Consider the following 26,578-nt stretch of genomic DNA (forward strand, 5'->3'; position numbering starts at 1 on the left):
AGACAGAAATACAATGGGATTGGGAGAGGGATGGTGACTGACAGGAGGAGATGGTGAAGCAACTTTGTGGTGATTCCAAGTACAATGGGAAGAGGAGGAAGAAAAACACCCAGATCCCAGTGAACATGGATGTGGTTAACAGCAAAACCAAATCGTGGTAGTTACTCGTGAACTGGCTGGTGTCTCAGCAGATTGGATAACTCGATGAATCCTTTCCCACACTAGGAACAGGTGAATGGCCTCTCCCCAGTGTGAATTCGCTGGTGCCTCTGCAGGTTGGCTGACTGAGTGAATCCCTTCCCACATTTAGGGCAGGTGAATGGCCTTTCTCCAGTGTGTGTGCGCTGGTGTTTCAGCAGGGTGGATAAATCAGTGAATCCCTTCCCGCACTCGGAGCAGGTGAACGGTCTCTCCCCGGTGTGAATTCGTTGGTGAACAGTCAGATTTGTTGATCTCCTGAACCCAGTCCCGCAGTCAGTGCACTTGAATGGTCTCTCGTCCGTGTGAACGCGTTGATGGGACATCAATTGGCTGGAACTTTTATAGCACTTCCCACAGTCTGGACATTTAAAAGGTCTCTCGTCAGTGTGAACTCGCTGGTGTATCAGCAAGTCAGATGGCCGAGTGAATCCCTTCCCACACTCTGAGCAGGTGAATGGCTTCTCCCCAGTGTGAGTCAGTTTGTGTAAATGCAGGCTGCCGGACTGAGTGAATCCCTTCCCACACTCGGAGCAGGTGAACGGTCTCTTCCCAGTGTGAACCTGCCGGTGAACCAAGAGGTTGGATAATTGAATGAATCCCTTCCCACACTCAGAGCAGGTAAATGGTCTCTCTCCAGAGTGAACTCGCTGGTGCGTCTGTAGGTGGGATGACCGAGTGAAACTCTTCCCACACACGGAACAGGTGAATGGCTTTTCCCCAGTGTGATCACGTTGGTGTGTCAGCAGGTGGGATAACTGAGTGAATCTCTTCCCACACTGAGAGCAGGGGAATGGCCTCTCCCCAGTGTGAACACGCCGGTGATTCAGCAAGGTTGCCGACCGAGTGAATCCCTTCCCACACTCGGGGCAGGTGAACGGTCTCTCCCCACTATGAAGTCGCTGGTGATTCTGCAGGGCAGATGAATGAGTGAATTCCTTCCCACAGTCCCCACATTTCCACCCCTTCTCCCTGTTGTGACTGCGCTTGTGTCTCGACAGGCCAGCTGACTGGCTGAAGCCTCGCCCACACACAGAACACACGTACAGTTTCTCTCCACTGTCAACGGTGCTTTTTCCTTCCATGTTCAAAATCCGATGAAATTCAGGTTATGATAAATTAGGTGACCCCGTCAGGTTTTGATGTGATGTTTGATTTCAGTTTCCTGACTGCAAATCCTCCCCTTCTAAAACCCTGTGAAATTGATTTAAAACAGAAAAAAAGACGTGAGAGAGAACCCACAAGAACACAAAGGCAGATTGTGAAATTGAGCTGAATGAATCTGGTAATTTGTGGGGCCGGCACTGGGAAAAAGTGGCCATGAAAACTGCTGGATTGTCACAAAAATCAGACAGGTTCAGTAATATCCTTCAGGGAAGGGAACCTGCTGCCTGTTCTGTGCCTTCACAAGACTCTGGACACAATGGGTGAAGAGAGATAGAGAGTGATATATATATATACACATAATATATACATACACACGAGAGAGATTGCCCCAATACAAACTTCACTCCCTAACCGCGCTATCCTTCTCCCGAGCAACTATCTGAAGTGAAATTAATTTGACAACATTACTGCCATCCTTTACCCAAAACTGAGCTTCCGACCCTGTACCTCTAGACTTAACCACCCCATCTCTGAAATCTCCTCCATCACACAACCCTGTGAGATATCTGTACTGATCTAATTGTGGCACCATGAGTGTTCCACATTTCAATCACACCAACACTGTGAAAAAGTGTGTGTAACTGGAAAACACAGATCAACATCCACAACCAACACCCGCCCCGATACAAGTCATTCTTAATTGGTCAATCTCTGCTTCAAGGCTCGGTTCTGGGACAAACGCCTGCAACAAAATAATAGCAAAATACTGTGGTTGCTGAAAATCTGAAATAAAAAGAGCAAATACTGAAAATACTTAACTTGTTAGCTAGTAACTGTGGCAAGAGAACAGAGTTAAAATATCAGGGTGTGCAGAATCAATATGGGTATACAATCAGGATCAAGCGTAGGCCATTCAGCCCCTCAAGCCTGCTCCACCATTTAATAAGATCATGGCTAATCTGATAGTAACTTCAAATCTTCAATTCCAGGGAATTATGGTGCAGATTTAATGTTTAATATCAGCCAATGAGCAAAAGAGAAATGATCTCCAGTGCAGGAAAAAGAATTCTTGACCATTGGAAGATAAAGATGGTACATCAGAAGCTCATAGCTGAGGGATGGGAAAAGGTGAAAGCTTCATTTAGACACAGTTGCAAGAAAATAACAGTAAAATACCAAACACGGGTTAAAATAAATCTACTACTAGAAAAATAGAGAGTTAAACAATGACAGAGGTAATCAGAGAGGGCAGAGGTGAAACAGAGCAATGGATGGATATGGATTCAGATCCAAAGGAAAGGAGTCAGACCAGCCTGAGAGATAGAACAGAGCACAAATAACAGAGCATGGCACTAAAAGCACTGGATTGTAGATGAATGCTCAATAATACTCACTTCTGGAACTATTTGAAAACCGCCTGCTGCAGCTGGAAAGATATCAGAAGCATTGGAATCAGAGAAATCACAGACTTCAAATCTTCCAACTCCCTGTAAAAGGAGATTACAAGAGTCATGTGTCAACTGTGGTTAGAAAATAAGAGATAAACATTGTTCTTGGTTTGCGATTGCTCCCCTTTTAACCCCCTGTAAAAGGGTGCAGGATTATGTAAAATGGGATACGCTTACATTGGAAGTAATTCAAACAAGGTTCACTAAGCTGATTCCAGGCATGAAGTGTTGTTTTTAAATGAGGAAACATTGGGTAGGGTGTATATATACTCATTAGATTTTAGATAAATGTTGTAACTGAAGCATATAAGATTCTGTGGGTGCTTGACAGGATAAGTGCTGCAAGGATGTTTCCCCTCAGAGGGAAATGTGGAACTGCAGAGACAGTTTAAAAGTAAGGGTTGAAGACAGAGATGAGGAGAAATCGCTTCGCTCAGAGGTCCAGTAGCCCGTGCAATTCTCTCCTTCAGTGAGCAATGGAAGCTGGCTCATTGGGTATACATGATGTGGAGATGCCGGCGTTGGACTGGGGTAAACACAGTAAGAAGTTTAACAACATCAGCGGTGGTGGGGCAAAAATTAAGCCCTCGGCTGAGAACTTCGATTTCATCTGGTTGAAGTGTGTAGTCGGACAAGTTGACAATGGACTTCCCTGCAGTGGTACTGTTTTCTACTGTGGTACCGGGGAAGGCTTGGTTGCTGCTGGTGGAGATGCCGAGTTTCTCAAGTTTCCTGTTCTTGGTATTGGTGTTGTTAAACTTCTCATTGGGTGTACACAGTAAGCGTTTTAACACCAGGTTACGCTTACTGTGTTTACCCCAGTCCAACGCCAGCATCTCCACATCATTGGGTATATTCAGGGCTGTGTTATGCACCATTTTTACCGACAAGGGAGTGGTGGGTTGGGGAGGTTGGGGCTGGAGGAACATTGAGTGAAGGCAATGATCAGATGAAGCACTGAATGGCAGAGCAGCCTCGATGGGTCGAATGGCCTGACACATGCGCACTGATTCACATTCCCACCTACAGAATGGCGGCAGTCGGCCCAGGCCCAACACTACCAGCTGCGGCTCCATTTGGTACAAACGGGGGGGACCGGGATGTTCTTTCCCGGGATTTGAACAACATGTTTCCGAAGCCTCTCCACCCGCCACATTCACCGCTCTCCGCGCGCCGCTCTTCACCTCCTATTGACCCGGGATCCGGCTGTCGCCATTACCCGCACTGCGCATGCCCGAGACTCCGCCCCTCTTTCAGTCTGATTGGTTGGAGGACAAGCCGCTCCCGCTCGGTCCTCCAGCCCCGCCCCTCATTCAGTCTGATTGGTTGGAGGACAAGCCGCTCCCGCTCGGTCCTCCAGCCCCGCCCCTCATTCACTCTGATTGGTCCGGAACTGCCGTCAATCTGTTCCCGGGCCCAGCGAGCTGGAGCATGCGCAGTGTCGATTCTGGATGGGGTCAGTTTGGTTGGAAACTGGCAACGGGTCAGATTCAGAAACGAGGTGAGCGGGAAACACTGGAGCCGGCGGGTAGTGTGGGAGGCTAAATAAACACACGGGGTAGGCCCAGAACCGCCAACGAAAAACCATCGGCCTTCCATTTGCCACACAGGAGCCGTCGTTTTTTTTGTTCTGCGGTTGAAGGCTCGGGTTAGCGCCGCCATCTTTATAGGGGGCAACATTCTGCAATGCGCATGCGCCATCTTGATCATGGGCCATGTACTGCAGTGCGCAGGCGCGGCCATTGTGGCTGGACTCTGGGGAGGATTCCGAGTCTCTGACCTGCTCTTGTCGCAAGAAGTCTGTGATTTATATAAATGATCTGGAAGAAGGAGTAACTGGGGTGATCAGTAAGTTTGCGGACGACACAAAACTGGCAGGACTTGCAGATAGTGAGGAACATTGTCAGAGGCTACAGAAGGATATAGATAGGCTGGAAATTTGGGCAAGGAAATGGCAGATGGAGTTCAATCCTGATAAATGCGAAGTGATGCATTTTGGTGGGAATAATGTAGGGAGGAGCTACACGATAAATGGAAGAACCATAAAGGGTGTAGAGACGCAGAGGGACCTGGGTGTGCAAGTCCACAGATCTTTGAAGGTGACGTCACAGGTGGAGAAGGTGGTGAAGAAGGCATATGGCATGCTTGCCTTTATAGGACGGGGCATAGAGTATAAGAGTTGGGGTCTGATGTTGCAGATGTATAGAACGTTGGTTCGGCCGCATTTGGAATACTACGTCCAGTTCTGGTCGCCACACTACCAGAAGGACGTGGAGGCTTTGGAGAGAGTACAGAGGAGGTTTACCAGGATGTTGCCTGGTATGGAGGGGCTTGGTTATGAGGAGAGATTGGGGAAACTGGGGTTGTTCTCCTTGGAAAGACGGAGGATGAGGGGAGACTTAATAGAGGTGTATAAAATTATGAAAGGCATAGATAGGGTGAACGGTGGGAAGCTTTTCCCCGGGTCGGTGGTGACGTTCACGAGGGGTCATAGGTTCAAGGTGAAGGGGGGGAGGTTTAACACAGATATCAGAAGGACATATTTTACACAGTGGGTCGTGGGGGCCTGGAATGTGTTGCCGGGCAAGGTGGTGGAGGCGGACACACTGGGAACGTTTAAGACTTATCTAGACAACTATATGAAGGGAGTGGGAATGGAGGGATACAAAAGAGTGGTCTAGTTTGGACCAGGGAGCGGCGCGGGCTCATTGTTCCTTGTTTCTCGTTTCAAGGCTTCATTCTATGATCATCTTGCTGGTGCCAGTACAGAGCGAGACTGCGGATAGTTGGGAACCTGTCTCGGGGGCAGGGAATTCATATGGTGTTCGTGGAAGTGGAAATGACTAGGGTTGGGAAGCATTTTCCGAACAGGGCCAGTGTGATCTCCTGGACTCGTTTCGATCGCCTCAGGGGGTCGGAGAGGAATTTCCCAGATTTTTTTTCCCCATATTGGCCCTGGGGTTTTCACTCTGGGTTTTCGCCTCTCCCTGGAGATCACATGGTCTGGAATGGGGGGGTGGGGGTGAGTTAATAGGTTGTGATGAACAAAGCATCGTAGCTGTGAGGGACAGCTCGGTGGATAGGATATTGGTATGTAGATAGGCTGGAAAATTGGGCGGGGATCCTGGATTCAGGATTCAATCCTGGACCGGGGAGCGGCGCGGGCTTGGAGGGCCGAAGGGCCTGTTCCTGTGCTGTATTGTTCTTTGTTCTTTGTAACACCAGGTTAAAGTCCAACAGGTTTATTTGGTAGCAAAAGCCACTCGCTTTCGGAGCGCTGCTCCTTCATCAGGTGAGTGGGAGTTCTGTTCACAAACAGGGCACAAAGACACAAACTCAATTTACAAAATAATGGTTGGAATGTGAGTCTTTTCAGGTAATGAAGTCTTAAAGGTACAGACAATGTGAGTGGAGAGAGGGTTTAGGACAGGTTAAAGAGATGTGTATTGTCTCTTGTAGACACAGGCTCTTGTAGGTCCAGTATTCATATGTCTAGTCCAGTTCAGTTTTTGGTCAACGGTAATCCCCAGGATGTTGATAGTGGGGGAATTCATTGATGGTAATGCCATTTAATATCATGGAGATGATGGTTAGATTCTCTCTTGTTGGGGATGGCATTGGCTGACATTTGTGTGTCGTGAAGGTTACTTGTCACTTATTAGCCCAAACCTGAACATTATCCAGGTCTTGCTGCTTTTGGACATGGACTGCTTCAATATCTGGGGAGTCATGAACAGTGCTGAACTTTGTATAATCACCAGTGAACATCCCTTCCCCCCCCCCCCCCCCCTTGTCTGAGCTTATGGTGGAGGGAAGTTATTGAAGAAGTCACTGGAGTTGGTTGGACCAAGGACAGGACTCTGAGGAACTCCTAAAGTGATGACTTGGGCCTGAAATGACTGATCTCCAACAATCACAACCATCTATACTTGTGATCTGGAGATGCCAGCATTGGACTGGGGTGGGCCCAGTAAGAAGTCTCACAACACCAGGTTAAAGTCCAACAGGTTTATTTAGAATCACAAACTTTCGGAGTGATGAAAGCTCGTGATTCCAAATGAACCTGTTGGACTGTAACCTGATCTCTATTTGTGTGAGGTGTGACTGAACTAGTGCAGAGGTTTTGCCCTGATTCCCATTAACCTCAATTTAGATAGGATTCCTCGTGTTGACCTCTTTTATCCATGTTTAGATCAAGGCTGTCGTGAGTTTCGGAGCTGAGTGGCTCTGGTGGAACCCAAACTGAGCTTCAGGGAGCAAATTATTATTTTGTAAGTACCATTTGATTGCACTGTCTAGAACCCTTTCCATCACTTTGCTGATGATCAAAATCCTGTAACTCTCTTCCTAACAGCACTGTGTAGCTGCACCACATGGACTGCAGCAGTTCAAGAAGGCAGCTCACCACTCCTTTCTTGAGGGCAATTAGCAATAAATGTCGGCTTAATCAGCAACGCCCAGATCCCACAGAGGAACTTTTAAAAATTAGGAAAGGTAAAACAATGTTACGGTTTTGTGAGGGGAATTGAATACATAACAAAACAAACTGATGTGGCTGCACTTGGCCAGGCTGGATTTGTCCTGCTTTCTGTGGACAGCACAAACCGGCGCAATTTTTGACATTATTAGGTAGGTGTCAATACTCCAACAGCACATGAGCAGCTTGCTGGAAAATCATTTAGGAAGTGAAACCTTGTCCATTTTGGAGTTGTCTGACATCACTCTGGGTCTTTGGATTACTCGTCCAGTGACAAAACCACAATGCCACCATCTCCCCATAAGGTTACTGGTCTCTATGGGGAGATAACAATAGAGATATGTCCAGTGTTGTTTTATAGTACACATTAGATATAATCATCATGTTTCAGTTATAGAATGTATTTATTATTTCCATTCTTGTAATCTAGTACTGTAACCATGTTACATATTTCCAGTCTGTGACAGTACAGATCAGAAGGAATCTGGTTTAAAATTTGAGTCCCTGTCAACTCTCTGGATTCCAATCCACTCAGTCCCATTCCGTCCTCTTTATCCCCTTACCGTGTTTGTCATTTTCCTTCGAGTGTCCGCCCAATATCATTTTGAAACTTTGTCTTCTCTTTAACCATCCTCAGAGACATTCCAGATTTTGACCACTCACTGTCAAGATAAAGTTCTCCCTCACATTCCCCCTTCCCACCTCTCTCTAATTAAGAAATGCAGTATTTATACCACATGTTTTTAGTCCAGTTATATGACCACAGAAACTAGAAATGTCTGTGCTGAATGTTAATCCTGTACTGACAGAGACAACTTTTGTAAATTCCTTTTACAGAATATCAGAAGGTGAGGATTTGCAGACAGAATTCTCAAACCAAATGTCAGGTGAAGAATGGCCAGAATTGCTCGATCGTCAGGACCTGAATATCGTTGGTCTTTGAATCGAGAAGGAGAATGTTTCTCTGTTCTGTCTGCTTCAGAAAATTTTAAACGTCAGTGTGACTTGAAAAGCACGAAACACACATGCAAATGAGAGCGTTCCAGTGCACTGACTGAGGAAAGAGCTTTGACCAGTTAGATAACCTAAAGAAACATTACAGGAGAGAAAGACCATATCTGTGCTGTCTGTGTGGACACCTCAGCTGATCAACAAACCTGGAGAAACACAAGGACGCCCGCACCACGGAGAAACCATGGAAATGTGGGGACTGTGGGAAAGGATTCAGATCCCCATCCGAGCTGGAAATTCATCGACGCAGTCACACTGGGGAGAGACCGTTCACCTGCTCTAAGTGTGGGAAGGGATTTACTAATTCATCTGATCTGCACACACACCAGCGAGTTCACACAGGAGAGAGGCCCTTCACTTGCTCTGTGTGTGGGAAAGGATTCTCTCGCTCCTCCAACCTGTTAGAACACCAGAAAATTCACACTGGAAACAAGCCATTCACCTGTTCTGTTTGTGGAAAGGGATTCTCGTGGTCCTCCCACCTCCTGGTACACCAGCGAGTTCACACTGGGGAGAGGCCGTTCACCTGCTCTGAGTGTGGGAAGGGATTCACTCGGTCCTGTAAACTGCAGATGCACCAGCAATTTCATGCTAGTGAGAGGCCGTTCACCTGTTCTGAGTGTGGGAAGGGATTCATTTATTCATCTACCCTGCAGACACACCAGCGAGTTCACACTGGGGAGAGGCCATTCACCTGCTCTGAATGTGGGAAGGGATTCACTCGGTCAGCCCACCTACAGACACACCAGCGAATTCACACTGGGGAGAGGCCGTTCCCCTGCTCCGATTGTGGGAAGGGATTTACTCGGTTTTCCATCTTGAAAACTCACCAGCGAGTTCACAGTAGGGAGAAGCTATTCACCTGCTGTCAATGTGGAGAGGAATTCTCTCGGTTATCCATCCTGCAGACACACCAGCGAATTCACACAGGCGAGAAACCGTTCACGTGTTCTGATTGTGGGAAGAGATTCTTTCATTCATCCGCCCTGCTGAGACATCAGCGAGTTCACACCAAGGAGAGGCCATTCCCCTGCTCCGAGTGTGGGAAAGCATTCACGCAGTTATCCAATCTGCAAACACATCAACAAATTCACACCGGGGAGAGACCGTTCACCTGCTCTGTGTGTGGAAAGGGGTTCACTCGATTATCCCACCTGCGGACACACCAGCGAATCCACACTGGGGAGAGGCCGTTCCCCTGCTCTGAATGTGGGAAGGGATTCACTCGGTTATCCATCCTGAAGACACATCAGCGAGTTCACAAGTGATTGCAGGGGGTGGATTGTGCTGTTATTGCTGCTGTTAATCACAGTAAGAAGTCTCACAACACCAGGTTAAAGTTTGGACTTTAACCTGGTGTTGTGAGACTTCTCACTGTGCTTACCCCAGTCCAATGCCGGCATCTCCACATCATGTTAATCATAACCAGGACTCAACCATGTTCATTCTGATAGTTGGTGAAATGGGAGGGTTGGAGGGTTTCTTTCTGCTGGAGCCTCCCAACCTTTCTAAAGAGCAGTAACCTGAGCTGGGCTCAGTGTTCTGTTGTGGCCTCACCAGAGCTTTAGAAACTATCAGAATAACCTCCCTGCTTTTGTTACAATTCCTCAATTTCTGAAGCCCAAGATCCCAGATTTTCCAAACAGGAACATCAAACAGTTTTGCCAGAAAATAAAATGCATTTTAACAACATTCTTAAAATGGCAGAAGAAGATTTTGACCAGTGAAGGAAGGAGTTGTTGACACAAACAGAAGCTATTTTGACCTTGCTCTCTCCAAAAGAGAATCCAGAATGTTTGAGTCTGGGAAATGAAATTAAAAATGAAGCTGCAGCTACAACAGAGCAAGAAGAAGACAGTTTCAATGTGGAATTGAGTGGAATTTTCTCTCTGGATTTAAACAATGGAGGAACTGCAAACGTGAAAGAAAATAAATTTCAAAATGTGAACTCTGTACAGACTGTTTTCAAAATAGAACTTGAAAATTCACAAGTGAACAGCAATGAAGACTCTCCTTTTGCAGGAGGAACTTTGGACTATAATTATTGTAAAAAGAAAACTTTCAGAAAAGACTGCAAGCAGTAATTTCCATCTTCAGTGGACTGAGATTCCTGGACATGGAACCCAGCAGTGTGCTGTTACCAAGCTGGACTTGTGACTGTGAAGTGGACAGTATGCTGAGTATAAAGAAACTCTTGGGGTGAGGTAAAAAAATAGAACTAGGTTTATATCATAAATCTTCATTGAGTGTAGTATTCAATTTGTAGTGTTGTCTTTTTAAATTTTATTTAAACATACAGTAAAGTTTGTTTTTGTTTAACAATGTGGAATCTTGTGATGTAATTCTTTCAGTTAATCACTGGGTGTTCGAATTTCTCTGCAAACGTTAACAGTCCTGACCGGGATCGCAAAGATTCACACAAACAGTGTTTCAAAACAAATCGAAGGAAAAGATGTTTTTTCTTCTTCAGTCCAAACGTTACACATGAAGAAACCCTCTTCTGGTTTCTCCAATAATTTGTTGCTTCGAGCAATTCTTTTCATGGAACAATCAGATAATTGATGACTGAAAGTGGAACTAATTGTATCCCTTTAAAGCAGGAGGGCGATCGCCCGGCACAGAGGGGAATTAGGGATTTCTCCCATAGACCAATTGACAGGGATTCTACCCTTCAACCACCTGAAGTGAATTCTTTACATGAATCATCCGTGCCAGTGCAGGTATCAACTTGCAGTTTGGCTGATCAGAAAATGCTTTGTTGCTGATTTTCCTTGTGTTAGGAAGTGACAATGCCAAGGCCAGATCTTGTTTCCTCCTTGATCGGGATGTAACCCGTGTCCACATCGCCACTTCATTCTTCCACTGGTTGTATGGTTCAGACTCCGAGAGCATCAGCAGGTAATCAGACCCTGACAATTCCCACTGCCTTTCAGTCATTTCTCACAAAAGCTGCTGGGATTGGAAGCTTCCGTCTGAAATATACTTTCTTTTAGTTTCCAACCTTCACCATTAGACAAGCATTTTCTGTTACCATGTTGTAATCCTGACAGCCTTGGGGTGGAGTCAATCTTTATTTGGTCTAGATTTGTTCACAGAATCAAACATTACAGGTTCAACTCTGACTCCAAGCTATATTAGTGAGTCTCACTTTTTACCTGCTCATTATAACTATCTAATCAGTGCCCTCCATCTGAATAAACTTAACCTCTATTGATATAATTAACAGCCACAGTCAGAGCATCCGAAAGATCACTAATGGGTGTGACTGCCATGGTGTCTCAGCAGCTTGGGTGAACAAGTGAATCCTTTCCCACACACTGAGCAGGTGAATGGTCTCAGTTTGGAAACTGAGGGAAAATAAAATTTCAGGCAGAAGCTTCCAATCTGGTAGGTTTTATGAGAAATCGCTGAAAGTGAGTGGGAATTATCAGGGTCTCTCCCCAGTGTGAATTCCCTGATGTTTCAGTAGGTCAGATGATGTTCTAACCCTCTTTGCACAGTGAGAGTGCCTGAACGGGGTCTCCTCAGTGTGAATGTGCTGGTCGACCCTCAGGTAGGCTCAGGTTTTAAAGCAGCTCCCACAGTCAGAGCATTGAACAGGTTTCTTATTGGGGTCGGAGCCTCAGTATTCCAGCAGACTGGATGATTGACTGAGTCACTTCCCACACACACATCAGATGAATGGCCTTTCCCCAGTGTGTAATCGTTTGTGTCTCAGCAGACTCGATAATTGAGTGAATCCCTTCCCACACTCGGAGCAGATGAATGGCCTCGGCCCAGCGTGAATGCGTTGGTGTGTCAGCGGGAGGGATGAGTGAGTGAATCCCTTCCCACGCTCTGAGCAGGGGGACAGTCCCTCACCCGTGTGAAATCGCTGGTGGTTCTGCAGGGTAGATGACTGAGTGAATCCCTTTCCACACACACAACAGGTGAATGGTCTCTCCCCATTGTGAACCCGCTGGTGTGTCAGCAGGGCAGACGAATCGCTGAATTTCTTCCCACACTCAGAGCAGGTGAATGGCCTCTCCCTGATGTGAAGTCGCTGGTGATTCCTCAGGGTGGATGAATCACAAAATCCCCTTCCAAACTCAGAGCAGGTGAACGGTGTCTCCACAGTGTGGCTGCATCGAAGGGATTCCAGCTTCGAGGGACAATTGAATCCCTTCCCACAGTCCCTACATTTCTATGGTCTGAGTGTCTTTGTACATCTTCAGGTTCAGATGAAGGTTTGATCCCATAGATAACACGTACATGGTCTCTCCTCACTGTGAATCCTTCGATCTTTTCCAGGCTGTGTAACTGGTTAAAGCTCTTTCCACAGTCAGTTCACTGGAATACTCTCACTCGAGTGAATGTGTCTCAATGATTTTCCAGTCACACTGATGTTTAAACAGTTTGAAGGAACAAACATTTTCCATTCTAGTTTCAAATGCCAATGGTATTCAGATCCTGAATAATTGGGTGACTCTGTCAGATCCTAACGTCATGTTTGTTGAGATTTGTGTCTGTAAATTCTCCCCTTCTAATAGCCTGTGAAAGAAATTCACAAAAATCAATGCTGTCAGTACAGGATAAAAACTCAGAACAGACAATTCTCGTTTCTGTGGAACATTCTTTCCTCTCATTCTTGAAAATTTGTAAATCTCCATCCCAAACACTCTCCCTCCAGTCTCACTTTGCTGGACCTGAAATAGACATTGTCCTGAGGGTGCTGATTCATCCTAATCGACAGATCCGTGCTGACTGTTTCATGTACAGGACACATATTCCTGAAATCTTCACACAGGCTTGTGTCTAAGCATATAAAAAAATTGCATATTTAGTGAACTAAAAATGTATGCAATATTCAGAACTCTATTACATGATTAGAGATACAGATGGGTGCGGAAGAACTTGACTTGGGGAGCAAGCAATCATGTTCTGGAACTCACTGACGATGAGAGTGGTGGAAGTGGAGACGACCAGTGATTTCAAAATAAAATTGGTCGGGCACTTGAAGGAATTAAACGTACTGGGGAACAGGGATATGGAGGAAAAATGGCACTGAGTGGATTCCCCGACAGAGACTTGGCACGGACTCAAGCTGCTGAATTGATTTATCTTGTGCTCTGCTGACTCTTTGACTGGAAAATATACAGAGTAGTTACAATACGATTCTGGAATTAAACAAAATCCATAAATAATGTACCTAATATGCACCATATAGTAAGAAGTCTCACAACACCAGGTTAAAGTCCAACAGGTTTATTTGGAATCACAAGCTTTCAGAGCACTGCCCCTTCATCAGGTGAGAAGGAGCAGCGCTCTGATAGCTCGTGATTCCAAATAAACCTGTTGGACTTTAACCAGGTGTTGTGAGACTTCTTACTGGGCCCACCCCAGTCCAACACCAGCATCTCTACATCATATGCACCATATAACAACACCAGACATATCAATGTTGTTGCGATCCTCATGGTCACCTTATAATAAATAAATTCCCACAAATCACAATGGAATAAAATAAAGACAATGTTTCATTTTTTAAAAATGTTACTTTTAAAAATTAATCTAAAATTAACATCACAGGATAAATTACACTTTAAAAAGCTCAGACAATAAAAACAGGTTCCACAAAATCACAAACATTTCCCCCCTCAGTATATTTGGCTCTAATTCCAGTTCCAGAGAATTTCTCTGTCTCTGTATTTCCCAGGGGGAGAAAGAAAGTGTTTTCCTCACAGATGTTGTCCAGAGGATGAAGTTTGAGTCTGTGTGTGAAGTTTGAGTCTGTGTGTGAAGTTTGAGTCTGTGTGTGACGTTTGAGTCTGTGGTGAAGTTTGAGTGTGTGGTGAAGTTTGAGTCTGTGGTGAAGTTTGAGTCTGTGTGTGAAGTTTGAGTCTGTGGTGAAGTTTGAGTCTGTGTGTGAAGTTGGAGTCTGTGGTGAAGTTTGAGTCTGTGGTGAAGTTTGTCTGTGGTGAAGTTGGAGTCTGTGTGTGAAGTTGGAGTCTGTGTGAAGTTTGAGTCTGTGGTGAAGTTTGAGTCTGTGTGTGAAGTTGGAGTCTGTGGTGAAGTTTGAGTCTGTGGTGAAGTTTGTCTGTGGTGAAGTTGGAGTCTGTGTGTGAAGTTGGAGTCTGTGTGAAGTTTGAGTCTGTGGTGAAGTTTGAGTCTGTGGTGAAGTTTGAGTCTGTGGTGAAGTTTGAGTCTGTGGTGAAGTTTGAGTCTGTGTGTGAAGTTTGAGTCTGTGTGTGAAGTTTGAGTCTGTGTGTGAAGTTTGAGTCTGTGTGTGAAGTTTGAGTCTGTGGTGAAGTTTGAGTCTGTGGTGAAGTTTGAGTCTGTGGTGAAGTTTGAGTCTGTGGTGAAGTTTGAGTCTGTGGTGAAGTTGGAGTCTGTGTGTGAAGTTGGAGTCTGTGTGTGAAGTTTGAGTCTGTGTGTGAAGTTTGAGTCTGTGTGTGAAGTTTGAGTCTGTGTGTGAAGTTTGAGTCTGTGGTGAAGTTGGAGTCTGTGTGAAGTTTGAGTCTGTGGTGAAGTTTGAGTCTGTGGTGAAGTTTGAGTCTGTGGTGAAGTTTGAGTCTGTGTGTGAAGTTGGAGTCTGTGTGTGAAGTTTGAGTCTGTGTGTGAAGTTTGAGTCTGTGTGTGAAGTTTGAGTCTGTGTGTGAAGTTTGAGTCTGTGGTGAAGTTTGAGTCTGTGGTGAAGTTTGAGTCTGTGGTGAAGTTTGAGTCTGTGGTGAAGTTTGAGTCTGTGGTGAAGTTTGAGTCTGTGTGTGAAGTTTGAGTCTGTGGTGAAGTTTGAGTCTGTGGTGAAGTTTGAGTCTGTGGTGAAGTTTGAGTCTGTGGTGAAGTTTGAGTCTGTGTGTGAAGTTTGAGTCTGTGGTGAAGTTTGAGTCTGTGGTGAAGTTTGAGTCTGTGGTGAAGTTTGAGTCTGTGTGTGAAGTTTGAGTCTGTGTGTGAAGTTTGAGTCTGTGGTGAAGTTTGAGTCTGTGGTGAAGTTTGAGTCTGTGGTGAAGTTTGAGTCTGTGGTGAAGTTTGAGTCTGTGGTGAAGTTTGAGTCTGTGGTGAAGTTTGAGTCTGTGTGTGAAGTTTGAGTCTGTGTGTGAAGTTTGAGTCTGTGGTGAAGTTTGAGTCTGTGTGTGAAGTTTGAGTCTGTGTGTGAAGTTTGAGTCTGTGTCTGAAGTTTGAGTCTGTGTCTGAAGTTTGAGTCTGTGTGTGAAGTTTGAGTCTGTGTGTGAAGTTTGAGTCTGTGGTGAAGTTTGAGTCTGGTGAAGTTTGAGTCTGTGGTGAAGTTTGAGTCTGTGTGTGAAGTTTGAGTCTGTGTGTGAAGTTTGAGTCTGTGTGTGAAGTTTGAGTCTGTGGTGAAGCTACAAACAGAAGCTGTTCTGTTTCAAATCAAACTGCGGGACTTGGAAGAAAATGATGGGAAGAGATTTTGCAAAGTCCCCTCCCCCACTCCCTCAGCTGGCAGCCCAGCACGCAGGCGCAGAGAGTGCTGCTGAGCCGAGCTGTCCGGAGCAGGCGCAGAGAGCGCTGCTGAGTTGAGCTGTCCGGAGCAGGCGCAGAGAGCGCTGCTGAGCCCAGCTGTCCGGAGCAGGCGCAGAGAGCGCTGCTGAGCCGAGCTGTCCGGAGCAGGCGCAGAGAGCGCTGCTGAGCCGAGCTGTCCGGAGCAGGCGCAGTGCGGCTGCCGCCAGCGGTCCGCTCTCGATCTCTTTTTGGAGCAGCAGCCGCCGCAGAGAGAGGGGGGAGGGGGAGATCACCGAGCGGCTTCTCGCTCTGGCCGGAGCCGCCAGCCGGTTGCCTGGAAACCGTGGGTGGAGGAGGTGCAGGGGGAGGGGAACAATGGGTGGGGGCGGGGCTCCCGGGTCCGCGAGCCGGGCCTGCGCCATGGAACCCCCACACGTCACTGCGGAGCCGAGTAATTCCTATTGGCTGACTCAGGCAGCGCTCCATTGTGACGTCTCAATGCGGAAGTTGGCCACTGAGCTTCAGATTAAAGCTTCCACTTGGATTTGAAAAGACTTCGGCCATCAGTGAGTGGAAAAGCAGCAACACCCTGCCACACCCGAGTGAGAGTGTTCCAGTGCACTGACTAAAGAGCTTTAACCAGTTACACAGCCTGAATAAATATCACACCATTCACAGCGGGGAGACACTGTACACGTGTTCTGTGTGTGGACAAGGCTTCAACTGATTGGCCACCCAAGAGAGAGGCAAGGACACCTGCACCATGGAGAAACCATGGAAATGTGCGGACTGTGGGAAGAGATACAGAGCCCCCTCTCTGCTGGATGCTCATCGGCGCAGCCACACTGGAGAGAGGCCATTCATCTGCTCTCAGTGTGGGGAGGGATTCGCTCTGTTGCCCAGCCTGCAGTCACACAAGCGAGTTCACACTGGAGAGAGACCATTCACCTGCTCTCAGTGTGGAAAGGGATTCACTGTGTTATCCACTTTGCAGAGACACCAGCGAATTCACACTGGGGAGAGGCTGTTTATCTGCTCTCGGTGTAGGAAGGGATTCAACCAGTTATCCAATCTATGGACACACATGCGAATTCATACTGGGGAGAGGCCATTCATCTGCTCTCGTTGTGGGAAGAGATTCACTCGGTCATCCGACCTGCGGACACATCAGCACGTTCACACCGGGGAGAGGCCATTCACCTGCTCTCAGTGTGGGAAGGGATTCACTCGGTCACCCGACCTACAGAGACACCAGCGAGTTCACACTGGGGAGAGACCGTTCACCTGCTCTCAGTGTGGGAAGAGATTCACTCGGTCATCCGAGCTGCGGACACACCAGCGAGTTCACACTGGGGAAAGGCTGTTCACCTGCTCTCAGTGTGGGAAGAGATTCATTCGGTCATCCGACCTGCGGAGACACCATCGAGTTCACACTGGGGAGAGACCATTTACCTGCTCTCAGTGTGGGAAGGGTTTCAGTCAGTTATCCACCCAGCAGAAACACCAGCGAGTTCACACTGGAGAGAGGCCGTTCACCTGCTCTCAGTGTGGGAAGAGATTCACTCAGTCATCCCACCTGCAGAGACACCAGCAAGTTCACACTGGGGAGAGGCCATTTACCTGCTCTCAGTGTAGGAAGGGTTTCAGTCAGTTGTCCAACCTGCAGAGACACCAGCAAATTCACATGGGGAGAGACCATTCACCTGCTCTCAGTGTGGGAAGGAATTCACTCAGTTATCCCACCTGCTGAGACATCAGTGAGGTTACACTGGGGAGAAACTGTTCACCTGCTCAGTGTATAAAAAGGGTTCAGAATTTCATCACAGCTGCTGAGGCACCAACAAGTTCACAGGGGTTGGATTCTGCTGTTATTGTTTCTGCTCTCAGTTACATCCAGGACTGCATTTTGTTCATTCTCACAGTTAGTCAATGGGGAGGGTCGGAGGGTTTCTTTCTGGCCGGTCTCACAACTTTGCCTCCAGTGAGCTGATGCTCTTTGAGTCTTGTTGCGAATACCTTGTTTTAAATTTCACAAGGATCACAGAGTGACAGGGTGTGAGGAAATTCAGAGATATTTAGTCAGCATTTCTGTTTGAATCTCCCCCAGATGCCCATCCAATTTCCTTTGTAATTGTTTATTGTCTCCACTTCCTCCACCCTCGTAGGCAGCGAGTTCCAGGTCATTACCATTCACTGCATCAAAATATTCTTCCTCACATCCCTCCCTACATCTCTGACCTGAAACTTTTAATCTGTGTCCCCCTCGTACTTGTCCCATCAGCTAATGGGATCAGCTTTTCTTTGTCCACCTTATCTAAACCTGTCAGAATCTTGTCCACCTCTATCAAATCTCACCTCAACCTCCTTTGCTCCAAGGGAAACAACCCCAGCCTGACATTGACAATAAAGAACAAACTAACAGAAATATGTTAATACCTGAAACCAAAAGGGAATGTTTCATATCTGTTTTAAAGATATTGTGAATATATTGTCCTGGACAATAAAGGGATTGGAATAACTCACCTTGGGTGTGGTTGAATGGAATATATCAATCTGGTATCCACCTACATTCTCCCTCCCTAACAGCACTGTGGGTGTACTGACACCTGAGACATTGTAACAGTTCAAGAAGGCAGTGTTGGGGTTGACCACGGCCGAGGCAGCTACATACAGCCACGTATTCTGTTATAATTGAAGGACTGCAGAAGGACATGGAGGCTTTGGAGAGAGTACAGAGGAGGTTTACCAGGATGTTGCCTGGTATGGAGGGGCTTAGTTATGAGGAGAGATTGGGTAAACTGGGGTTGTTCTCCCTGGAAAGACGGAGGATGAGGGGAGACTTAATAGAGGTGTATAAAATTATGAAAGGCATAGATAGGGTGAACGGTGGGAAGCTTTTCCCCAGGTCGGTGGTGACGTTCACGAGGGGTCATAGGTTCAAGGTGAAGGGGGTGAGGTTTAACACAGATATCAGAAGGACATATTTTACACATAGGGTGGTGGGGGCCTGGAATGCGCTGCCAGGCAAGGTGGTGGAGGCGGACACACTGGGAACGTTTAAGACTTATCTAGACAGCCATATGAACGGAGTGGGAATGGAGGGATACAAAAGGATGGTCTAGTTTGGACCAGGGAGCGGCGCGGGCTTGGAGGGCCGAAGGGCCTGTTCCTGTGCTGTATTGTTCTTTGTTCTTGAATGTGAGGCATTATGGGACTGGACTATCTTGACCACATTCCTGTGACTGCTCAGTTTCTGCAATCACGGACCATTAAAGCTGCTCAGCAGGGCCCCGACAGAGGACCTGGTGAGAATATTTACTCAGAATGAGTTAGAATTAAACTTATTCCAGGACTGGCTGGTGTTCAGCGGCTGAGATACCTGAATCTGTGAACAGGAGGTCTGACCAATCAACAAACAGTGGCAGATAGTTGGTTAAGAAGTTAAAAAGCGTTCTCAGGCATTGTTTAAATTATTTTATCCCAAATTTGTGATAAGAACTGTGAGGGACATGTGACCCGTTAGTCGGTGCAGTAACGGTATACTCCAAATAGCACTGGACTGAAAAGCAGATCTCTGAGAGTAGATTCTAATGGTTATAAACTGACCCAAGCATGGCCAGTGAAAAAATCAGAGCTCGAGTGGGGACCGGACAGGTCTCTTACCTGCTATTTGGAAACTAAGAACAAGGAACTTATCGATAAAATTATTAGAGAATAGAGCCAACGTTTCGAGTCTGGATGACACTTCATAACAGCTCTTATAAAGGGTCATCCATACTTGAAACATTGGTTCTATTCTCTCTCCACAGATACTGTCAGACCTGCTGAGATCTTCCAGCATTTTCTGTTTTTGTTTCAGATTCCAGAATCCGCAGTTTTTCACTTTTATGATAAATTGATTCATTCTGATTGGAATCCCCACGACCCTCCCTCAAAACAGAGTGATTGGTGGCAAAGGGAGAAAAAGGATAAGGATGATAAAGTCTGGGTTCTGATTCTCCGAGTTCATGGAGAATCAACAAAATGAGTGAAGCAGTTAATAAAGAACAGAAGTTACCCATCCCTAACAAAACTGATCAAATAAAAATAATTAGGTTGTGGAATATAACAAAAAAATTAAGAGCTGAAGTTTACAATCGAGTTTGTTTTGATTTTTATACTTGCGTAAAGTGGGATTATTGTGGGCCAATTTTTTTCTGCTCACTCCCCATCCCTTCAGGTTCTGTAGAAAAGTTAACCCTTTCAGCAGACAGTTCATTTCTTTTCAAATCATCTGAAAACTCGTGTCTATTTTAGTTTATAATTGAAGATTTATGGGAATTGGCTAAGATGGGCTTTTGACATTTTTAAAGTATAAGAAAGTGGTCTTGAGAAGGCAATTTGGTAGAGAGAGGTGGAGGGAGAGATGTTTACAGAGAGGTGTGGAGAGCTATTGGTTTTACAAGTTATCCACATTTTCAGAGCCATCACTTCATGTCCTGGTCTGAGAGGGATGGAGAGAAGTCTGTTCAATTGTTAATGTTAAGCTTTCTCTATTAACTGTTAATCGATACTTTGCCTTTTATCGTTCTGACTTGTTACATTTTTAATGGTTAATTAACTTTCTGAATTCACCATTTAAATTGTTCTGTCTAGCCACATGGTTAAGACACTGGAACCTGGTGTGATTTACGATGAGGGAGGTTTTTGTAAACAAGAGAACCCCCATAAATCTTAGTTCAAATAAATCAAAGTTCTTACAAATGGAATGCAATCCTTTATTATGAGAGAAATTGACCACAGCAGTAAAGATGTTCTGCTTCAGTTATACAGGGCGTTGCTGAAACTGCATCTTGAACACTGGGTGCAGCTTTGTCTCCTGTTTAAGAAATGATACAAATGCATTCAGAGTGGTTCAGAGGAGGTTTAATAGATTGCTTCCCAATTCTTGACCCTCACAGGATAAAGTTTGTCCAATTTTCCTTGTCTTCACCTCTGACAAAGAGTAATCCTGACTCAAAATGTTGCCTCTATTCTCTCTTTACAGATGATTTCAGACTTGCTGAGATTGTCCAGCATTTTCTGTTTTTGTTTCAGATTCCAACAACAGCAGAATTTTGCCTTCATACCAACTGTTGTTGGATAAGGGCATCAAAAATATCGGATGTGGAACGAGAATGTGGAACGCAACTGTTCTGGTGAAATTAAAATGATGGACACAAAATGGTTACCTGGCACACAAAATGGACTCTGGGAAGGGACATTAAAAGGCACTGGCTTTGGGCACAGACAGTTACACAAAGAGTTAAAACCTGCAGTATCTGAATTGCTGCAGGAAGCTGGTCAGACCTGGGGCACTTTAAGACTTGAGATAAGAGCAGACCCAGAACAATGAGTTTGATAATAAGATCCGCCACTGATGGGGACATAAATGTAACGAGATCATCCACTGATGGAGACATAAATACATAAATGTATATATCAAAACCAGTCATTGATAGAGGACATAACTGCATAAATGTATCCATTCTATGTATAATGATGTGTTAACTGTCCATGTCTGTACCTGTCTGCTTGGAACGATGTGTTAATTGTCGATGTCCGTATCTGCCAACCCAACTTGTAACGATGTGTTAACGGCTAATGTCTGTACTGTCTATTGTCTAAAAGGTACAAAGATGCTCAACTACCATTGTGTAGTTGAGAAGGTCGCTGCCAAGTACTGTGGAGTACCAGTGCTTTCTCCCAAAGCTTTGTCCGAAATAAAACTGTTTTGTTGAACCTCCAAGTCTGACTCCGAAGTGGTAAATTTCCCACAACACAACACAAACAGATCAGCCATGATGTAAATAAATGTTGGAGCAGACTCAAAGGGCCAAATGGCCAACTTCTGCTCCGATGTCGAATGTTGGTCACAGATTTCTGAGAATTGTGAAACAAGGCTGGAAGATTCGCCTTGCTTGTGTTAGTGGGAAAATGTCCAGGAGAACCATCACTGTGAAGGACAGTTCTGGGATTAAAAGGTTGCCCGACTGGAAAAGGAAAACAATGGAAATAAACTCTTGGGGAGTGAAAAATCACCTTGGACTCATTCTTGGAGAATTGAGTGTCAACATTCCAAGATGGAATAAAATATAACCATTGAGTGCGACATTTGATGGTGTTAAGAGTAAAAGGACAAAGTTCAATTTTACAGTTTAAGGGTTATGTTCCCGACAAAAAAGTGTTTAGTCATTGTTGCTTCCAGTTTGTTGGAGTAGAAGTCATAAAACTTGAAGTTTTGTCATGTGATTCTTTGATTTACTCATTGAGTTTAGAATTCATTTCTTTAAATTATTGATCATTACAGAGATCCTAATAATTCATTCAAAGCCCTGTGTTTTGACTTCCCATTTGAGCCTGGGGCACCTTTCTGTCTCTCTATTGCTTGTGTCAATGACAGCCAGGCGACGGAGCTGAGGGCTGAATTTAGCTGAGAATAATGAGGCCTGCGCCCCAGTTGGAAAACTGCAATGTATGTTGCAGTAATCGAGAGACAGGAAGGTGCTGGAGGACTGAGTGAGAAATGGGCCTCCAACCAATTGTTATATCGGTCACTCAGAGCTAAAGAGAAACTCGTCTCTTTGAATACATATACAGGGAAGAGGCTGCAATGAAATCTGCCCCTTTTAACACGCACAAAAGCTGGATGAGATTGACAGGCTGCAGGAGGAGTCCATTCAGCCCATCGTCCTCCTGCTATCTCTTTGAAAGAACTCTCTGATTCATCCAACTGCACTGTTCTTTCCCCAAATTCTTCCCACTCAAGTCTTTACCCTTTGGAAACTATTGAATCTGCTTTCAGGCAGATCAGAACAACTCACTGTGTCAAAAAATAAAATCTCATCTCCCCCTCTGGCTCCTTTGCCAATTACCTTAGAGGGACTCACTTTCTGTTAAAGAACCTGCCCACACCTCTCACCCACTTTCCCTAAAGTGCATCAATCTCATCAGGAAAAGTCCAGAAAAATCAAATATTTTTACTGATAAAAGTCTATTAATGAAACAGAACATGGTTAAAACAAACAGAAAATGACTTGAGGATCAAAGACAACCAGAGTAAAAGGATCTTCACAATGTTCTGGACACAAATGGTTTCTCTTGAATTCATCTGTAGCCTGTTCCCTGCCCTCTTTGTGGAACACCTTCGCTCAGTCCACAAGCATGACCCTGACCTTCCGCTTGCTTGCCATTAGAATTCACCACCTTGCTCTCACGCTCACATTTCTGTCCTCGACCTGCTGCAATGTTCCGGAGAAGCCCAACACAAGCTGGACAAACAGCCCCTCATCTTCCGATGAGGCACTTTACAGCCTTCTGGACTCAACATTGAGTTCAACAACTTCACACCCTGAACTCTCTCCTCCAATTTGATTTGTTGTATTTTGCCGAGTGCCAGTCTGTATCTTGTTTTCATGTTTTTTGCTTCCAGACAGAGCTGTCCTTTATTCTGCCATTAACACTTACTCTGGACCAATGCTTTGTTTCTTTACCACAACCATTACCTCTCCCTTTGCCTTGGGTTCCGGGATATTTTTGTCATTTAATCTCACCCGCCCTCTAACCAATCCCTGACTTTCCCTTTTGTTCTACCTGACCCTCCCCCCTTTCTCAGCAGCATCAAACCCATCACATTTCTCCCTCTCTTTCGTTCGGAGATAGAGTTACATTGGACGTGAAACATTAACTCTGTTTCTCTCTCCACAGATGCTGCCAGACCGGCTGTGTTTTTCCAGTTCTTTCTGTATTTATTTTTGATCTACCTGTAGTGGTAGGAAAAACACTATTTACTATCCAGGATAAAATAAATGTCCTTCATCAGCTTTTGTGGATCATTTCAGTGGAAATGTGCTCTCCCAGGCTCAAAGAGCATCAGCCCATTGGAAGCAAAGTCGTGAGACCGGCCAGTCCAGCAGAAAGAAACCCTCCGACCCTCCCACTTCCCCCACTGTCAGAATGAACATGGTTCAGTCCTGGATGTGATTAACAGCAGCAATAACAGCAGAATCCAACCCCTGTCATCACTTGTGAATTCGCTGGTGTCTCTGCAGGGATGTTGACTGAGTGAATCCCTTTCCACATACAGAGCAGGTGAATGGTCTCTCCCCAGTGTGAACTCGAACGTGTACCTGCAGTCTGGATAACTGAGTGAATCCCTTCCCACAGTGAGAGCAGGTAAACAGCCCCTCCCCGGTGTGAACCCGCTGGTGTGTCAGCAGGCTGGATGCCCGGGTGAATCCCTTTCCACACACACAGCAGATAAATGGCCTCTCCCCAATGTGAGTTCGCTGGTGTTCCCGCAGGTTGAATGAATCAGTGAATCCTTTCCCACACACAGAGCAGGTGAATGGTTTCTCCCCAGTGTGAACTCGCTGGTGTCTCTGCAGGTGGGATGACGTTCGAAACCTCTTTGTGCAGTGAGAGCAGCTGAACGGTCTCTCCTCGGTGTGAATGTGCTGGTGGTCCCTCAGATCCTGAGACCTTTTGAATTCACTCCCACAGTCAGAGCATTTAAAGGGTCTCTCACTGGTGTGAACTCACTGGTGTGAACTCGCTGGTGTTCCTGCAGGTTGGATGTTGATCTAAATCTCTTTGAGCAGTGAGAGCAGCTGAACGGTTTCTCCTCAGTGTGAATTCGCTTGTGTCTCAGCAGTTCCTGCGACCTTTTGAAGCTGCTCCCACAGTCGGAGCATTTAAAGGGTCTCTCATTGGTGTGAGTGACTTTGTGGTTCAACAGCTTGGAGAAATAAGTGAATCCCATGCCACACACAGAGCAGGTGAATGGCCACTCCTCAGTGTGAATACGTCGATGAATTTCCAGCCGAGATGGGAATCTGAATCCCTTCCCACAGTCCCCACATTTCCACGGTTTCTCCATGGTGCGGGTGTCCTTGTGACTCTCCAGGTTAAACAATCAGTTAAATCTCACACAGAACACAGGTACAGTCTCTGCCCACTGTGAAAGCTGTGATGTATTTTCAGGCTGTGTAACTGGTTAAAGCTCTTTCCACAGTCAGTGCACTGGAACACTCTCACTCGGGTGTGTGTGCGTTGCTGCTTTTCCAGTCACACTGACGTTTTACGCCTTCTGAAGCAGACAGAATAGAGAAACATTTCTCCTTCTAGATGCAAAGGCCGATGGTATTCAGGTCCAGATGAATTGAGCGACTGTCAGATCTTGACATGGCGTATGGTTTGGGATTCTGTCAATGGATCCTAACCTTCTGATATCCTATAAACGGAGTTTGCAGCAGACATCACAGTCACTACAGGATCAAAATTCAGAACAGATAATTCTAGTTTCTATAGAACATTCTTTCCCCACTCATTCCCCTAAACCTGTAAGTTGGTTAAGATACAGGGGGTTGTGATTAGTCATGCTCCTGAACTTGCTGCCTGTGAGGGTAGTCAAGCAGAGATGGTCAGTAATTTCTAAATGAGATTGGATGGGTGCTGCAGGATTACAGAATGGGACCCTCTCCAGACTGACAGAATTGCTCGACAGAGAGTCAGCAGGGCCTCGAATTGTCCAATGGACTCCCCCTGTGCTATAATGGCTCTGACTGGAAATATATAACATAGCTACAGTACTATATTACAAGACAAGAAATAATAATAAATGTACTTTATTATAGAACCATCCAATATTTATCACGTAACCACACTGTCATAATTCTATCCTCAGAGTTTTAAAGCACAGCAAGAGGCCCTTTGACCCATCGTATTTGTGCCAGCTCTCAAGCACCGATCTGTTCTAAGCCCACCTTTCACCACTTGGTCAGTAGCAGCCTTATATGTTATGGGTCTTCAAGTACTTATCTAAATGCTTCTTAATGTTGAGTGTTCCCACCTCTCCCACCCTTTCAAGCAGTGAGTTCCCGATTCCCACCACCCTCTGGGTGAAAATCTTTTCCCTCAAATCCCCTCTAAATTTCCTGCCCCTCACCTTAAATCTATGTCCCTGGATATTGACCCAGCTACTAAAGGTCAGTGAACTGAGGGTTCATATTTTTGTACATCTCAATCAGGCTCCCCCTCAGCCTTCTCTGCTTTAGAGAGACCAATTCGAGCCTAACCAGCCTCTCTTCATGACTGACACGTTCCAGCCCAGGCAGCATCCTGGTGAATGTCCTCTGCACCTTCTCCAGTGCAATCACATCCTTCCTAAAGTGTGGCGACCCAAACTGCAGACAGTACTCGAGCATTTTATACACTCAGTCATAACCTGCCTGCTGTATATTTGATGCTTTGGCTAAAAAAGACAAGTATCCCATATCCCTTCTTAACCAGTTTATCAATCTGTCCTGCTGTGTTCAGGGTCCTATGGACATGCACCCCAAGGTCCCTCTGGTCTTCTGTACTCCTGGCGTCCTATTGTTCATTATCTGTTCCCTTGCCTTGTTAGTCCTTCCAAAATGCATCACCTCAGACATTTCAGGGTTAAATTACATTTGCCACTGTTCTGCCCATCTAACCAGCCCGCCCACATCATCCTGTAATCTAAGGCTTTCCTCCTCGCTATTTACCACATCACCAATTTTTGGACCATCAGCAAACTTACTGATCGAACCCCCACATTCATGTCCACAGGAAGTTCCGCGTGGCCATTGACACAGGGCCAGGACTCTGATTGGCTGGAGGACCATCGCCCATCCGGTCCTCCAAGCGTTACCATTGGTCAATCTGCCGCATGTAGACAATAAGGGGGCGGAACCCGAGCCCACGTGAGGGTGGGCGGGGCTTTGACCGCCAGCCGTGCTGAGCTGGTGTCCAATCCGCAGTGTGCTGCTTCTGTAACCAGTGATATTGCTGCCAATGGGACAGTGTGTGCTGGGAACGCCCCTCTGAGTCATTGTGACGGCACAATGGAGCCCTGCCTGAA

At 45.9% G+C, this 26,578-nt stretch overlaps 3 protein-coding genes across 3 annotated transcripts in view; 2 read left to right on the forward strand and 1 right to left on the reverse strand.

The window, feature by feature from the left end:
- Positions 1–221: 221 nt before the first annotated feature.
- LOC144484313 (uncharacterized) overlaps positions 222–26,578 on the reverse strand; it is an 87,763-nt gene continuing 61,406 nt past the window's right edge. The window contains exon 3 of the mRNA XM_078202854.1: positions 222–1,392. Within this exon, the coding sequence (XP_078058980.1) occupies positions 222–1,283 (1,062 nt within the window). The 5' untranslated portion in view covers positions 1,284–1,392. The remainder of the gene's footprint in view (positions 1,393–26,578) is intronic.
- LOC144484340 (uncharacterized) lies at positions 3,753–9,509 on the forward strand. The gene is made up of 2 exons (XM_078202879.1): positions 3,753–3,832; positions 8,492–9,509. Exons 1-2 carry the CDS (start codon positions 3,753–3,755, stop codon positions 9,507–9,509), a joined length of 1,098 nt encoding a protein of 365 aa, XP_078059005.1.
- LOC144484342 (uncharacterized) lies at positions 9,680–18,284 on the forward strand. The gene is made up of 2 exons (XM_078202880.1): positions 9,680–9,759; positions 16,519–18,284. The coding sequence occupies exons 1-2, from the start codon at positions 9,680–9,682 to the stop codon at positions 17,426–17,428; spliced, it is 990 nt and encodes a 329-aa protein (XP_078059006.1). The 3' UTR covers positions 17,429–18,284.

Source organism: Mustelus asterias, unplaced genomic scaffold (assembly GCF_964213995.1).
Source record: "Mustelus asterias unplaced genomic scaffold, sMusAst1.hap1.1 HAP1_SCAFFOLD_100, whole genome shotgun sequence".
NCBI classification, from domain to species: Eukaryota; Metazoa; Chordata; class Chondrichthyes; order Carcharhiniformes; family Triakidae; genus Mustelus; species Mustelus asterias.

Coding starts and splice junctions, on each gene's coding strand:
- LOC144484340 (XM_078202879.1), top strand. CDS start 3,753: ATGCGCACTGATTCACATTCCCACCTACAGAATGGCGGCAGTCGGCCC. Junction 3,833..8,491: donor ACCAGCTGCGGCTCCATTTG/GTACAAACGGGG, acceptor TCATCGACGCAG/TCACACTGGGGAGAGACCGT.
- LOC144484342 (XM_078202880.1), top strand. CDS start 9,680: ATGTTCATTCTGATAGTTGGTGAAATGGGAGGGTTGGAGGGTTTCTTT. Junction 9,760..16,518: donor CCCAACCTTTCTAAAGAGCA/GTAACCTGAGCT, acceptor TCATCGGCGCAG/CCACACTGGAGAGAGGCCAT.